Source organism: Podospora pseudocomata, chromosome 4 (genome assembly GCF_035222375.1).
Source record: "Podospora pseudocomata strain CBS 415.72m chromosome 4, whole genome shotgun sequence".
NCBI classification, from domain to species: Eukaryota; Fungi; Ascomycota; class Sordariomycetes; order Sordariales; family Podosporaceae; genus Podospora; species Podospora pseudocomata.
The window spans coordinates 406,732-422,801 of record NC_085888.1 but is presented as its reverse complement, the minus strand read 5'-3'; the positions used below and the strand labels follow the sequence as shown (position 1 = coordinate 422,801).

General features: G+C 50.7%; 4 protein-coding genes across 4 annotated transcripts; all 4 read right to left on the bottom strand.

The window, feature by feature from the left end:
- Positions 1–1,443: 1,443 nt before the first annotated feature.
- On the bottom strand, positions 1,444–1,830 carry QC762_401174 (uncharacterized protein; the record flags this gene model as incomplete). Its single annotated transcript, XM_062889572.1, has 1 exon — positions 1,444–1,830. The coding sequence occupies one exon, from the start codon at positions 1,828–1,830 to the stop codon at positions 1,444–1,446; it is 387 nt and encodes a 128-aa protein (XP_062743089.1).
- Positions 1,831–7,441: 5,611 nt separating this feature from the next.
- Positions 7,442–9,507, bottom strand: EG1 (Endoglucanase EG-1). The gene is made up of 2 exons (XM_062889571.1): positions 8,388–9,507; positions 7,442–8,318 (listed from the first exon to the last, which is right to left on the bottom strand). Exons 1-2 carry the CDS (start codon positions 8,997–8,999, stop codon positions 7,614–7,616), a joined length of 1,317 nt encoding a protein of 438 aa, XP_062743088.1. The 5' UTR covers positions 9,000–9,507; the 3' UTR covers positions 7,442–7,613.
- Positions 9,508–11,272: 1,765 nt separating this feature from the next.
- Positions 11,273–12,010, bottom strand: QC762_401167 (uncharacterized protein). Its single transcript, XM_062889570.1, has 3 exons — positions 11,707–12,010; positions 11,571–11,652; positions 11,273–11,508 (listed from the first exon to the last, which is right to left on the bottom strand). Exons 1-3 carry the CDS (start codon positions 11,885–11,887, stop codon positions 11,397–11,399), a joined length of 375 nt encoding a protein of 124 aa, XP_062743087.1. The 5' UTR covers positions 11,888–12,010; the 3' UTR covers positions 11,273–11,396.
- A 1,226-nt stretch (positions 12,011–13,236) lies between these two features.
- Positions 13,237–13,910, bottom strand: QC762_401165 (uncharacterized protein; the record flags this gene model as incomplete). Its single annotated transcript, XM_062889569.1, has 2 exons — positions 13,237–13,626; positions 13,866–13,910. 2 exons carry the CDS (start codon positions 13,908–13,910, stop codon positions 13,237–13,239), a joined length of 435 nt encoding a protein of 144 aa, XP_062743086.1.
- Between the last annotated feature and the right edge of the window lie 2,160 nt (positions 13,911–16,070).

Here is a 16,070-nt window from a genome sequence, read left to right as displayed (position 1 = left end):
TTCAAGTTACTATAAACACCGATTCCTGATACCCAATCTGCGTGGTGCTTTGGACGACGTTCGCCTCGGTCTTCCTGATATGCCCGTTTCTTCCTCTTTGACAGCTCATATATTGCCATCTCTTCTTTGGGTTCGCTTCCTCAATCTTCTGCAACAACTCTCGTGATTTTGGAAACTAATGCTTAACACCAATTTCTGAAAGGAGATCGTCCGCTTCGTTATTCAAATCACACAACTTATCCCCCCAACTCCACCGCTTCCCATCCTCCGTTCTCTTCTTGATCACATCCACAAAAGCTTGTCAAGCAGACCATCATGCTCCTTGATCGGGAAATTTGCACGGATGTTATAGACATGCTCGATGCGGTTTTTCAACTCGTCGACTGTGGCCTTTTCTGACTTCTGACGTGACTGAACAAGAGCTTTGATGGCTGGTGGAAGGTCTAAAAAATTGCAAAAGTCAGTTATCATCTCATTCCACGGAGATTGCTTATTCCCTATTTGAAGGACTAGGTCAGGTTATGTTATGGTATGGTATAATCTATCAAAGTGGCACGAAGGAACTAAGCTATCTACGAGGCTGGTCTGGCAATATACTGGCTAGTGTGGAGACACCAGAATGGTGGCTCCACCACACAGGGCATAGGTGGGCCTGTGACAGGTTACTCACCCTTGACTCTGTGATTCGCTTCAATGAACTTGACGGCAATCTCCAGTTGGGACCTCATGAAAGTATTCTCCGCATCAATCCTATCCTGTTCCTTCTTTGGCAGGTTGTCCAGCGGCTGAGGATCCCACAGTTCCTTCAAACGCTTTGCATGCTCAGGGCCGACGTTTTCATCGGCGGGATGTCATTTTCGCCTGGTCAAGGGATCTCCAAGATTACCGAGCTCGGAGTCAGAGCTGAGCTCGTCGAGGGGGAAGACGCATGGTATGTCACGGTAGGTCATGTTTAGTTGGTATGCTGAATTTGATGATAAACAGACGCCGTTCCATGGACAAAGGATAGAGAGGTTGAAAATACAGATAATCAAAGCCTTATATTGCTCGCTTATGTTATCGCGTTTAGCCTACAGGTATATTCATCGTTAGAGCGGCATCACCGTGCTAGGGAGTGCATATAAACAATTCATTCGGCAAGCCCGTTGATGCGGCATAAGGCAAGGGCGAATGACGAGAATCCTTCACAAAAGCATCAAGGACGCAAGAAGCCTACGAAGATCATTATGAATTGAGCTATGGAATCTTGTTGAACCCCCATATTTTCCAAGTCACCTATTACCACTAAACGAGATCCTCATAAAAGAATGAATGGAAATAAAAACTTCAAAACAAAAGCCTCAATTGAATACCGGATACATGGCAGATTGCCTGAGAAGTCCCAACCAACCAAGACAACCGAGGTTCTCCTGGATGGTAAACCGGTTCGACTGCCTTCAGCTCTCACCAGGTGCACGAAGTCGGGGTGTATTCGGCCCTGGAGCACGTGGGGCAGATGCCCTTGTAGCAGGACTCAGGTCCCGTTCCGACGCACTCTGAGCTCCTCCAAGTCCGCTTGAAGCACCTCCTGGTACCGCCGGAAAAGGTGATATGCGCCCTAGTCTTTGATGAGTCTACGCAGATCTGGCGAACCCAATCGTGCTTGGTGCCGCGGCAGCCATCGCTGAAGTCGCCCATGAAGTAGGTCTTGCCGTCCTCGCCATGATAATAACACGTCGTGACGGGAAGAAGGCCGGCGTTGACGATCCAGCTGGTGGTGATCTTGGCGGTGGCGGCGTCGGCAGCGCTGGCTAGGAATGCAAAAGCTGCGGCTGCGAGGGTGAACTTCATTTTGACTAGAAAGGGGGTTGCGGTGATCAGTCAGAGCGGGTTTGAGGCCGATGCAAGTCAGGAATGCTCACTTGCGGAGCACAGAAGGCTGAATCTGAGAGTGGTAGGTGGCGGAGTGTCGAGGTGAGCGAGGTAAGATGCTGCTGCGGCTGCTGCTCAAAAGTAGGGAGGAAAGACGTCGAGACTCGACTCTTTTATATCCCAGAATCACGCATGTCTGACCGACGATAACCCCGGCCACCGTTCAACGATGGCGCTGTGGCATGATCTCGCATGTCCAAGATCAGTCTATCTAGGCTCTAGGATCCTTCGAACGGCAGAAGCTGTTGATGGAATCATGGTTACTTTCTGCCGCTAGGTCATCAGTCCTTGACTCCCCGGTCCGGTGGAGACCTGGCACCGTAGCCACCCTTGGCGCCACAGGTCTTGTCCGGAGTGGCGGCCAGACAGTCCTGAGTGCCTTAGCGAAAGAGGCTGACCGTCCAGAGGGTGTGTGCAGACATCGTACAATTCAGCTAATACTTCTGAACAAACGGGCATCTATCTGCAAAGCCCCCTTACTGGCGCACTACTAGTCAGACAGCAGTTTTCTAGCTAGGATCTCGCAAAAACCTGGCAAATACAGCTAACAACGAATTTTGATAGTTCAGAACCTCAATCCAGCAATACGGCCTGTTTCTCGGCTTGGACAGCCGCGAACCGCTTTGCAAGGAAAATGCCAGGCCATCTCGGTCGCAAAAGTAGCCAGGTAGCATGTTGAGTGCGACCAGGTGTAAACCCTACGTGGACAAATAAAATTGTCGAGACCATGAAGGGCGCTATTCACAGGGTCGCAGTTGCAGGATCACCGAATCCTTTACCATGGGTCTGTGGTCTAACTCGCCGGACGTGACTGAATCAGCCTTAATGGGATGTTGCCGTGGGATAACCTTGAAGCATCTAAGGTAGGTACGTTGCTTTAAGCTATCGGACGCAGTGCAGTCGTCACGTATTTACCTACCCGCTGGCAATAGGACGTGAGTGCTTGATAGCTGGAAGTGGTGCGATGAGGTTCCCGGCGAAGACAGTAATCTTTTCCACACGAATAGCAGTTGAATCTAGATTGAAATCGGTTAAATGTAAAATTCGAGAGATATCGAATGTCAGAAGAGCAGTGATGATAGGTGGCTACTCATGAACGAGAAGCGAGACAGGTGCATCAACGAACGCTTCATGCCGGCAGGACATGCGGGAAGAGATTGTCAACGGCACTATCCAGCTGCATCACCATCTAGCGCCAGAATACCTAGAGGCGATACGATACAGCCAACCATCGTCGTGAGGGTGTTTCAACACTTCGCCTACTCCCCTGAGGCCGTGTCTTGAGAATGTGCGAAAATTTAGTAATGTGGTGGTAGTTTGTATTTATTTTCGGTGACCGAAGCAGCGTAGTGACAGACAGCATGTTTCCCTCTAAGATTCAGTCAAGCCATCTGCGCCGTACTGGCACAGAAACATTCATTAACCGACAACCACCATCATACTGCTAACTTAAAGGTATCGACTTGGCAACTTCGGACTCCCGTCATATGCGATGTCCCTCTCGTATTGCAAAGCTTGTCTTCCTCAACGGGAGCCATCTATTGGATACGTCGTATGCGGAACTTCGTCGCGAGGTCGACGCCTTGAAGTGTGTTTGTAGGTGGGGCAAAGTCTGAAGGATTCACTGAACCGCTGCTCCCACTGGGAGCAAGCGAGAAGTACTGGGGTCAAGATGCGCCACTCCGGAAGCGTGGCATCGCATACGCCCGATAATGCGACTTGAAGAAAGTTCCTTTTTTCTACGCTAGAGAAGCTACGGTACACAGTGATTTCTCCGAGTAAGAACATGATCGTTCCCCCTTATAGCCCGGTCTGGTACCCTTGGCAGCTTGTTTGTCGCCCAAGCGTCCGATAAGGATGAGAAAGAGACCGCCTGCCACATATATCAACACCAAAAAAGTATTTAAGTTATGGTTTCCCATTGTTCGACTGAATTTATGATAGAACCTGTATTGCATATCTCTTGTTTCTAGACGGACCAAGTCTTTGGGCTCCTGAGCCCAAAACCCACCTGGGCAACCACCCCTTGCGGATTACGCGGGATCTGTTTACCGTGTATCTTTCGTCTCAGGTATTTCTTTTTAATTTTCGTCAAGCCGTGAAGGTTTTGAATGAACATTTTACATGAAGGCTCGACACCATGAAACATGGGGAGAGGAAAGCGTGATCACTTCACTATCCCCCATATCCCCACAGTCTAGAACCTACTTTGGGTTCATGATCAGCCTCACAGAAGCCTCATAGCGTTGGCGGTGTCTTCATGGTGCGCTCCATCTCCCCCAGGAACAAAGCGTGATTTTCCAGAAACTTCTAATGGTCTGGGGGCCCAAGAATCGTCGGGATGTCTTGACCATATTGTTGCTGAAATTCCGATGAGGTTTGCGTTGTGATGTCATGGAGCCGTTCGTCCCAATATACGGAGCGATCATTAGAGGGGCCTGAATGATGGGTATGTTTTGTCATGCGGTATTACTTGAAGGTTTCATATGGAAGGAAGTATAGTCTCGGTCCACCCATACTGAGCTCCTGTTGGGTCAAGGATGTACTTCAACCCGCACTTGAGCCCCACCAACATCACACAGTGCGTGACATTGTTGAGCGTTTCTTCTTCAGGATGGCGGCAGAGGATCGGTCTTGCCACGTTTCGTGTGGTTGTTCGCCGGAATTTGATCTTCTTGCAAACGGCTAAAACACCATTAAAGGTTAGCTTTCCAGTCATGAAGTGGTTGGCAAAGGGATAACTCGCGCTCGAGGAATAACTTTCACAAAGGCCAACCCTCGCCTGCAGGCATCTCGCAGCGCATGTGCATCAGCATCGCTCGTCTGGTCGCTCTTCTCAGCATGCCGCAAATGAGCGGTTGTTTGCTCGTGAGATCAACCAACACTACTCCGTTGACCTCGGACACCTCGGCGAATGCTAGAGTGTCGTCGACGTATGCCTTTTGCATATGCGCGCCCCGTATACATTCACCAGGAACATCTCAAATGCCTCTTCATACATGGAAAAGGCCCGGTAAAGCTTCTTGACTTCCGGATTTTCATGATCCATCTTGAGCAACCCTGCATACGATACCTGATCAGTGTTCAAGTCCAACACCACCAAACTTTAAGAACTTAATATTGTCTTACCGTCTGCCTCCGCTCCATGCCAAGAGTTCCTCGTATCCACGGGCAGTCTACCAAGTGTCTTGGGCAAGAGCACACTCTTTGCGGCAATCTTGAACATCCACGGTGTCTCCGCATCTTTGCGTCCTCTCGCCAGCAAATGGTAGTATTTGATGGAGGCTTCTTTCGCACGCGCCTCAGGCCGTTTGTCAACCTCCATCCTGGGGTGCTGAACAAGATAGAGCGTTATTTCTCTCTCGTACGCACCCGAAAGATAATCTCCCATCCTCTGAAGCATATTTGAGAGCTCTTTGTCGGCGCTTGGTCTTTCGTCGCTGGATTCCAGGAAGCATAAAGCGGCTCCGCACACCCGGTAGTGGTCCGCCGTTTCTAACTTCCAGCCGCTTATCAGCCCCTTTTGATAGTGGTGGGAGAGCGGCGGAAGGTTGACAAAGAATTCCAATACCGGATCGCCGAGGTGGAACAAGTCGGCCATTTACAAGGGAGCTGGCAGGCTGGATCGCACTTGGACAGCCGACATGAAGCCAGCGAGCATGGCTGATGTGCACATATTAATCATATAGCGGCGTGGTAATCAGCTGGCCTTTGGGGCACTAATGAAAAAAGGGGCACGGATGAGGTGAGGAGAAAATAGAGGAAAGTGTGCGTAAAAATATGTGGTTTGACCAGTGTCTACTTTCTGACTTTTAGACAACGGGAGTTGCAACATTTCCAACGTCATCAAAGCAAGTATGAGTGGGCCTTGAGAAGTCTCCGACAAACAGGGCTTTCGACTTCTGGGAGCAAAGTCATAAGGTATATTCAGATGGATTTGACACATCCATTGATCATAGTACGCCGCCACTTCCCATCATTTGGAATGTCCACCTGATTCCGCCTTCCTTCTGCAGTTGGATTGGGCAAATGTTCACTGACCACATATCCCACCAAACAACAACCTCTCGTTTCACAGCATGATGTTCCAGTGTCGAGGAGATTAGAGAACGAGATTGATAGAAATAAAAACCGCGGAAAACAAATCGAACTATACTCTTCCGCCCGGAAATGTGTAAATTTAATTACGAATCCAAACCAAACCAACTTGAGGTCCTCCGCCCCCGTGTCGTTGTTTCCCAGGCGGCACTCAAGATAGACGACCACAAAGACGGTTCGCCATATCACTCACATACGCCGCGGTAGCCCCCAACCCATCACTCAAATTCCCCTGGTTCACCTTCCCCGAATTATAAGCACCTCAAAGCCTTGTAAATAGTATCCGTATTCCACTGGCTTCCAAACTCCCTCAAATTTCGCTTGTAGTGCTCCGTTCCATGGCGGACCATGCCAGTAATTTGATCCTACCACCAACTTGTCAGTGTAGATAGATTCTCCCTCTTTCGTCGAAAGTCTCCACATACCTGCGTAAGACCATGCTGCCCGGGATACCCAGGACTGTCAAAAGCCTGTATCAGCCCGGCAGTCGCCATTTCGTCCATGTTCCACGTGGTTCGGACACCGACGTCGCCGCTGGACTCTTGCATGATGATGCAGAAGATGACGCGCTCGTTGACGCTGATCTTGGCGCACTCGAGGACGGCGTTCCAGATAGGGCCAATATCCTCGCCGGTGTTGCCGGTTTGGAACATTTCGGGCTTGTTGAGATTGAAGATTTCTTCAAAAGGCTTCCACTGGCCCATGGGGGGGAAGTTGGAGATTGGGCCTCAGTACCAGGTGAAAGGCATCTTGGTGGTGTTGGGTTAGGTTGTTTGGCTAGTGGTGGTGATGGTGAATGAGTTGGTGATGAGAGAGTAAAGTTTAAAAGCGATGATGTGTCCTTATATACACACTGCTCGCTCTGATCCAGAGACGAGGGCTTCTTGACGGGCAGTGGAACCATATCACTCGACCGTAGTCACGTTCCATCGCCATTGAGCTCACGTAATCTGTTGCTCACCATCCTCGTGATGAAGCTATCGCCAACAGCAGTCATGGTCCTGTTGTGACGCTGACAACCTGGAACCATGCTTCCAGTGAGTCGTGATACTCGGCTAACCTCCTCGCTCGCCACGACGTGTTGTTCATAAGGCCTGCCATGAGTGCTAACACGAGGCTGAACGAGCATGCGTAAATTCCCAGTCTCGTAGCAAATGCACCCATTGCAGGTAAGTATCATGCACCTGGTGCTTACCGAAGAGCAGAAGATTCGCACTGTAGGGGTAAGCAGTCCCTGACTTAGCGCTAGATAGTTAGCCTCTGGAAGATCATATAGCGTCTCCTGGAAATTAACCCTGGTGCGCAAGTTTTCCTGTTCGAGGTCGAAAGGGGCAAGTCTACGGTCATACCATCAGCGCAATGCTACTATTCTTCCACATATATGGATCACGAGCCGAGATATCAATCTTCCCACACAGTCAGCGTCACCGAATGCAATGCACAGCCATATCCAAATGGCAAATATCTCAACAGCGATGTGTTGATGGTCTAATAATCCATAAAGAATGCATATTTGAACATGGTACTACATTATGTACTCGACCCTCCGTGGGCTATGCTTTTGTCTTCCCATCTATCTCTCCTCCCTCGACACTGGACATCGCCTACTGAATCGAGCGTCTGTGCTTGCCCTTGCCCTTGCCCTTGCCTTCCTTCTCAACCTTGAATGTAGAGCCAATCTCACCCCACCTCATGTTGTCATAAGTGACAACGGGGAAGGGCTCAACCTTGACAATATTCTTCGGGTCACCATCAGTAGGTGCGCACGGCCCAGCCTCGCCGCTGTCGAGCCAGTTCATGAAGCCGCCCTCGTCCCACCAGATGCTCATAGCAAGAACCATACCCCTCGTCATCGCCTCGCCCATGCCCTTGTGGGCGCCCAGCTCGAGGAACCTCTCGGCACCAGTAGCGGCGCAGAACTCGTCGTTCAAACCGTCAACCTTGGGGAGACCATCGACGTCAACCGAGTACGTCTCAATGGTCTTGCCATCTTGCTGATAGAACCTCTTGATGGAGGTGAGCTTGCCGTTCTTGTCGGCGGGGAACTGGGTGATGACGGTGAAAGGGCGGCGGGTGTCGACCTTGAACTCGTCCGAGTTGCCGTAGTAGTCAGTCACGTTGACGCGGTAGGGATTCCACCCGCAGCCGGGCTTGTCGCAGACACCGGCCTTGGTGCCGCCGCACTCCTCGCCTTCGCAGAGGTAGAGGCCGGGCTTGTTGCACGTGTGGGGCGCGACGTGGGTGGCGCGGGAGTTGGCCTCCCAAATGTCCATCTCGTTGCAGCAGGAGCCCTTGCCTTCGATGTTGCCCTATTTCGCCGCAATCGCGTTAGTAAACCTCGCTAGGATGAAAACCGAATAACATGGAAATCAACATACCTCACCACCAATGAAGGGGGTGGTAAAGCACTGAGCATCGCAGTAACCAGTGCCGTAGTAAGCACCGCCCTTGTTGAGCTTGCTCTTGTTGCCATCGGCGGGCATCTCGCTCAGGTACAGAGCAGAGTTCATGCCGCAAGGAAGGCGGGTGGCGTCGACGTCGAAGGTGAACTCGTTGCCGGTGAGCTTGAGCATCTCATACTTCTGCTTGGTCTTGTCCAAAAGGTAGACTCTTGGGCTGACAAACTTTCCGTTGGGGAGAATGTGCTCGAGAGTCAGGGCCGTCTCATTGGTCGTGACACCGTAGGCCGAGTAGTCGGAGACACCGTCCATGATGCAGTTTTTCGCGCAGGCCTCCTTAGTAGGGCAGGCGGTGGCGTTGGGCTTCTGGCCCCAGTCACCGCAGCCATACTGAGGAGCAGCAGCCTGGTAGACGGGGTGAGCAAGCGAGTCGAGGACGATGTAGTTGGTCTGGGGCTTGCAGCCGTGCTTCTTGCTGCAGCGGTAGGTGGTGATCTTGGGGTGCACCTCCTTGGTGGGACCGGGCTTTTGGGCAACAGCCAACCCGCTGAGGGTGAGGCCGGCCGTGAGAAGAGTGGCGAGGGAGGACATGGTGGCGGTTGGTGATGACACTGGAGTAGTGAGGAACCGTGACGAGAAAGGAGAGGGGAAGGAAACCGAAGAGAGGGATCGCGTCGGTTAAGTATGCATTTCTCTGGTGGTTGCTGCTAATGCTTGGTGCTACTGTCACTTTGCCTTCGGCTCGGAGGGTAGGCTCCATCCATGTCCCCTTCTGACCTCACCGTCATGATCACCTTCTGGTCCTCCTCCGCATTGTGGAGATGTCCCATAAAGAATTGCCGCCGCTATTTCGAACCGAGCCGGGGGCGACACGGGACAAGAAAATAACCGGAGCGACGGCCCCGGGCTTCCGGCCGCGAACTTGGCCTGGTTGACAGTCCAAGCCGGCAACTCTATTCGTGCCTGAGAGCAAACGGTCGTGCCTTGCAGCAAAAACCATAGGGTGGGCCAGGGTTGTAGCCGATCGATACAGCGTCTTGCCAAGAGCGGCCCAGGGCTGCGCAGCCGAAAGAAGCCCAGAATGTAACCCCGGATCGTAGTCGACCGAACTTCCCCAAGCTGGAATGCGGGGAAGCGCCCCGTTGGGCATCTTGTCCCGGGCTTGTGCTCTTGAAGAAATCAGATTCGGGTGTGCTGATCGGCCTTGTTATTACCTGGGCCGCCGGTGCTGTTCGGCAAGATAGCACCTGACATCCGTCTAACAGCACGAATCGGAGATTTTGTCTCTCGAATCGCATTGACCCGAAGCCTGAGCGCTGAGAATTTTCTCGAATGGATTCTCGTGTTCTACCTCATCTCTTGCCATCAGGGGCGCAGGTCTAACTTCAGCTAGATAAGGTTAAAAGACAATGGGAAGGGTATGCGATGGTCATGGACGAAACAGCATAATCTGATACTTTGATGCACTGATACCATCCAAGACATCTGCACCATCTTTTAGTGTGGTGGGAGCGGCTCATGGAGATAGACAAGCGCGGATCGAGCAGACCCGACCTACCGGTTCCCGTATTGCGTGATTAATACGCCCCTTAATCAATATTTTGGGTATATAGTATCCTATCGAAGATTCCCATGCAATCAAAAAGTTGGAGGCTGATGGCTGCAACCACACGTTTCTTGGCCTAAAAGCATTAGATAGAGCGGACTGCCAAGGGTTAGGGTACCCCTATTCATACCCTGAAAGATCATCGTTTTCTCCGAAAATCAACAAAGGCTTTAAACTTGCCATATCCAACGCCGTTCGCTCTATGCGAGGTAATTTTACAATATATTCACATGTGACATTATCGTAGCATCATCCGTGAGCCCCCTGCCCTTTCACCAGATCCGCCTTACTCATGGTGAGACTCCTCAATAAACACCATTCTTCCAGCCCTCCCCGGTCTCTCCAGCGTCTCTCGTGTTAATCTGCCCAGGCCCCAGCATTGGCACTGACCAAGGAATCAATCTCTGCACAAGCACTGCCCCCCTTCCTCGTTCATCCGAATTTGCAGCTCGGGTCACAGCCGGAGCCACCACGCTCTGCTCACTGAGACCCACCCCACTACTGAGAGTCGACCTTTCCCCCGGACTAACCGGAAAGCGCATCACCCCTGCTCCTCGATGGTCCTGACCCTTTGCTTCACCAAGCAATAGCGTTTGGAGAAGTCTGACTGTACGTCTCGTCCACCTCTTCCGATGACAGACCTTCTGTCTCGTAGACAGAGAAGTAAACAAATGCGATACACAGAAAACAGCCGGCTAACCAAACGAAAAAGTCTTGCTCAGGAAGTTGACCTATTGGCCTGGGCCGTAGTTGACGAGGTAGGGGGTTGCATAGCCGACGACCCAGTCGAAGAGCCACTACATCGCTGGTTAACCCCGATGCAAACAAGAGGTGCAAAGGGACGTGGTGCGGTCCGGCTGTCGGCAATAGCGGTCGTCAACAGCCCGTAGCCGACATGGCAAAGGCTCCCGACCTTTTCCTATCGCAGGGCTGGTGCATGGAAACTCAAGTTGCATGAAGAATCTTTAAGCTGATGGAGCACCGGTTTCAAAGTGACAAGTTACCAACTAGGTTGGTGTCGTGAACCTCCATTACAGGTAACGGGAGTAGGTACCTAGGTAGTCCCAAGAGTTGGACGCTTCTGAGACCCCGCCCTTCGATTAGCACAATGAAGCCGGCAGAGAGCTACCTACCCCCAAACGGAAGACAGCCGGTCAAGAGAATCTTAACTTCGGGATAGATGACTTGTATGTTTTGAAGTCCTTTTTCATGCAGACAAGTTCGAGTTACAAGACAAAGAAACATTTAACGAGCTTGTGTAGGTATCTAGGTACTAATCTTACACAATAATAACAAACCCAAACATGAAACTCCCATATTGTCGACATTCGACCTAGAACATGATGGCCAGCCATCAGTCATGATATCTCTCCTCTCGGGCATCACTTCCTCTCGCAAAACCAAGAAGTAATGCGATCATCGAAAAAGCCGTTCCCATCCGTCAGATCGGCATCATCCTGGTTCTTGTACTCCTTTCCTTCGCAGTTCTGGTGCCTGTTCGATTCACTTGTCAGTACACGCAAACATTCCCTTCTAGGTTGTCAAGAGCCACTTACTCAAACCACTTGCACTTGAACCTGTCTCTCTCAAGATTCTGGATGGAGCTGATAACGTCGTTCCAGGCCGGATCAATGTTGACTTGGCCCTGTCAGCTTCATAAAAATTGATATTCACTTGGTGAGCCAAACTTACAGCATTGTTCGGCCGGTGTCGGGAGCATGCGACACTCTCCGGTGAAGCGTGCTTCGGTACAGGCAAAGACGGAAACCTCGTTACCCTGACGAGGCGAGAACTTGATGCTTGCAGCAGGAGCTGCAAGAACAGAGGCAGTGCCGAGGGCAAGGAGGGCAAGGATGAACTTGATTGCAATCATTTTGCTGGGTTGACTTTGAAGATTGTGATATTCGTGTTTTTCGGTTGGAGTGTTGAGGTTATTGGTAGAGTTGAGAGAAAACTGCTGAGTGTGATGGCCGAGTTTGAGAAGAGACTAACTAGGTAGGTAGGTGATTCGGGGCCGTCCCTTTATACCTGTCCATGGTAATTCTTCATGCTACCATCTACACTGGCCGCAAGATGTCAGCGCCTGTCCTGATTCTTTCCTGATCGCCGACTTAGACACCATGGTCGCCCCCAAGGCCCAACTCCAATATCTGCGACTGACTAGCGCTCTGATACAACCAATAACAGAGACATGCCACCCTAGCCTCACGGTCATTTAAGATGCCTATTGCATTATGGCACAACATTGCAGTTGAAAGTTTGCAGCAGCCACAATACAGATCTGACCTGATTGGTAGCCTGCTTTGGGAGAGAAAACTGCAAGTCTGTCAGCACGCAACGCCACCTTCAGTAAGCGCGCGTGCTTGTAAACAGCTACTGGCAAAGCAGGTCACTCGCCATAAGGCCTGGCCGAAAATGTTCGGAGCCTGACTTATAGCTCGATGAAAGTCATTCAAGGCGGTTGCGTTCAACCTCATCAAACGCCCTGGCGGCAAGCTGAGTCCCACTCTAATTTTAAAAACGACTAAAAGCCTTCGAAAGGCTGATGGAAAGTAGGTGGCGAACGAAAGGGCCATCAGTGGGTTTCAAAAATGTAGGACCTAATGGTTATGGTTTTGGTACCTGCATAATCAAGGGTTCAGGGGTTTAGGGGTTTAGGGTTCAGGTCCCGAGGCGATATGTCTCAGGCTTTGCACACAGCGGGCTGGCCGAAGTGAACCTAGAGAAGGCTTGCTGTACTTGAGGTATGCAGACACATGCTGCTTTGTGATGCTATGAGGGTCTATTACTAAGTTATGTAACACCTAATAGCCCGCGACCGCGACCGCCCTGGTTGAAAGTTGCTCGACTTGAACTCAACATCCATACCATCATTCTCTAACAACGCCCCGTGTGGCTGGCAATACCCTTGTGCATGGAGGGCTCATTCACAGTCTCATTCTTTGCTCCCATTTCCCAGTCTACCCATCTCTCTTCCCGATGCCCTCCCCTCGCCAACTCGACAACTCGCCAAAGTCCATCCATGCTTAGCAATGGCAAAAGCAGGTACCGCTCGGCTGGCGGCCATACACAAGGTTGGTGTTCCTCTTCCGCCAATACCCACTGACATACCAGCCGCACAAACTTGGTCACCTCGTCAGCACCGACGACGATATCGTCGCGGTTGCTAAGATTCCTCGTCAGGATTTCTCAATTATGAGCGCTCGAGATCATCATCACTCATCAAACACCATCACGGTTGCTATAAGTACACATGTACGAAACGACACTGCCTGCAACGGCAGAAATAGCACTGTTCTTACCGATAACAATACCATTGCCGCAGGTATCCTTGAGTCTCTCGTACGCGAGGTCGCAGTCGCCATGGCGGAGGTTGTAGCGGGTGCCACAGCCAGACCTCTGGCGCTTGACGGACTTGGCCGGGGCGACTTCAAGCTCAGAGCGGGGGGCGGTGGAGCTGTCGCTCAGATTGGCGAGATCGCGGGCAATGTTGCCGCTAGAGGCATCGATAATGGGGATGAGCACCTTGTTGTCGGCTTCGTCGTAGGTTGTGTAGTAGAGGCTGTCGGCCGTGCCTTCGGGGAGACGACGAAGTTGTTGACAGCGATGGCGCTGAAGAGGGCGAGGATGAATTTGGCGAGCGTGATGAAGACAGGCTGTTTGTGAAGAGAGCTCTTTGTAGTTAAGTTAATTAGTGTCTTCGATGTTGATGTGTCAGAGAGTGTGATGGAGAGGAAAGAGAGTGTTGAACATGGGCAGGTGCTGTGGACTTTATAGATTTTCTGTCTGCCTTCAGCTTTCCTTCCGTCCCATCACCCAAGACTTTGAGTGGTGCTTCCAGCGATATTTACCCCTCTCCTTTGGTCTTGTCCCCGCTTCTTAGCCGGCGTGATCATCAACAGTAAGCTCGCTACTGGTACATACCGCACAAATCAAATTGTCATAGACCTGAATCCCTCTCGTAAGCCAACTGCTTGACAACTAATGGCAGTCCTCGGTGAATATATTTACCCTGATTCCGTGGCACTGTTAGTTGCTGCCGAAGCAAAGCCAACGTTATCACCGAGCCTGCCCTTCCGTAGTCTGAGCGCTGGGTACATCCTTGTTCTCTAACCTGCTGGAATACCGTGTCCAAACACTCGCGAAAGTTGCGATGGCTGTAAGAATGCATACATGGGTATATATCCGAATCATCAACTGGCTGAAAATGAGCCATATCCTACCTACGTGGTGCTAAGCCACCGCGAAGAAGTATTTTTAGTTTACATCACCCTATGTCTTCTGGTAAAGTATCAAACACACCAACGTACCTGAGATGATTACGTCACCCCTCTCCTTTCACCAGACACTTACATGTAATCAGCTTCAGTCGGTGTAACTTGAGCATTGGATGAAGTTCATTTTGCTCCAAATTAACTCGTATTCAATTGTTGATATCTTGGTCAAGTCATCAAGACAACGAGACTCTGGCGTCTTATCGTTGCACTTTCACTCTGTACACCCGCAATCTGCTTACAAAAATGAAGCATCGATAGCGTGAGTTCCTTATGGCGAGTCTAGCCGAACGGGCATGACATGCCACTCAGTCCCTGAAAAGATAAACTGAATAAAGCATGATTTAGGCAATGTCAGTTCATTTGCAGTGGACTTCCCGGTCCCAAACCCAAGCCCAGATTGCCTGGCCGACTTCCAAGGTCTTGTGAACCGTTCCACATAAGCTAGGTACTCTACGGTCTACAATTTGAGATCTGCGTGCGCAGCTATGCGTCGGGACACAGCAAGGGAGGTAAATTTTATACCGTCCCATGCATCTCACTTTTGAAAGGCACCTGTCATTGATTTCTCGGTGTACCTAGCCAATTCCTCCCCGAAAAGTGCGACGCATGGACTATTAGATCTGCGGCAACAGAGGTTGTGCACAGCCCGTGGCCTGAGTGGTGATCGTTGGTCGTGTAAGCACCCATCGAAGTGGCTGTGTCCAGAGCTGAAAACTCTTTAGAGGGCGTCTTCCCCTACCTAATAGAAACTTTATCTCTCCAACCATCTCGTACCTACCTTTCCTCTTCTTTCCAGAATCGCATCAGGTTCCGGACCTTCCTCAAAGTTTATCGCAACGAAACCTGCTAGTTTCCGTACCTAATCGAAAAGCTTAGCACATGCGATGTCTGACCCACATCTAACCGACAATGGCACCGAGGTGTGCCCTGAGCATACTGATAATCAGGAAGCTCATCAGCAGTGCTCTGATACTAGCCCAGCCCAAACATCCTATATTGACCACATTCTTGCACTTAACAAAGCGCCGCAACTCAAACCCCCTCAAATTCACCTTGCTTCCCAGATGGTCCACAGATTAGACAATCCTTATTCATGTGTTGAGGTAGTTAGTTGGAAGGCACAAACAATATTCAATCAGCCAGCTTCTATTAAACTCAAGCAATTCAACCTGACGGAGCTCGAAGAAAGCCCGCGACGAGGTCCATGCAGGATGTTCACGAATTGGGAGTTGGAGTCCCGGACCAAATACTGTCAGGAGAGGCTGAGCTGAAGAACTGTTTGCAGGATATCACGGGCATGACCGACAGAGCTGTGTTGGTGGAGCAGATGTCGCTCGATGTGGTTGAGATGTTGGGGTCAAAGTCTACAACATTGATCCTGAGTTTTGGGCACAGCATTGCGCGTCACAGGATAGCGACACGTGGCTCTGAGGGGCATCGCAGCAACCAAAACCCTTCTTCAGTGTTCGATGGTGTCATCCAATTTAGTTTGACATGGTCAATCTACCATGGTCTCATTTATGGGGCCGCGAATGATTGATAGACGTGAACTATCGATGAAGAAGGAAGATACGCCACAAATCCTACAGGGTACCCATCTGCAAAGCATCCAGTGCGATGCCTCGGGGTCGCTTCGCCGATTAAGGTCATTATTCTGTTCTGAAAAGTCATCCGAGTCCGAGGGCAGGTGTCTTGCTGGTCTTGACCAGTGCATATCGATATATTTTCATGAATCCAGGTCCGATCTGGATATTTCCACAGTGACGGGTAAGAAAAGCA

Coding starts and splice junctions, on each gene's coding strand:
- EG1 (XM_062889571.1), bottom strand. CDS start 8,999: ATGTCCTCCCTCGCCACTCTTCTCACGGCCGGCCTCACCCTCAGCGGG. Junction 8,319..8,387: donor CCCCCTTCATTGGTGGTGAG/GTATGTTGATTT, acceptor GCGGCGAAATAG/GGCAACATCGAAGGCAAGGG.
- QC762_401167 (XM_062889570.1), bottom strand. CDS start 11,887: ATGATTGCAATCAAGTTCATCCTTGCCCTCCTTGCCCTCGGCACTGCC. Junction 11,653..11,706: donor GACACCGGCCGAACAATGCT/GTAAGTTTGGCT, acceptor GACAGGGCCAAG/TCAACATTGATCCGGCCTGG. Junction 11,509..11,570: donor TTCAAGTGCAAGTGGTTTGA/GTAAGTGGCTCT, acceptor TGAATCGAACAG/GCACCAGAACTGCGAAGGAA.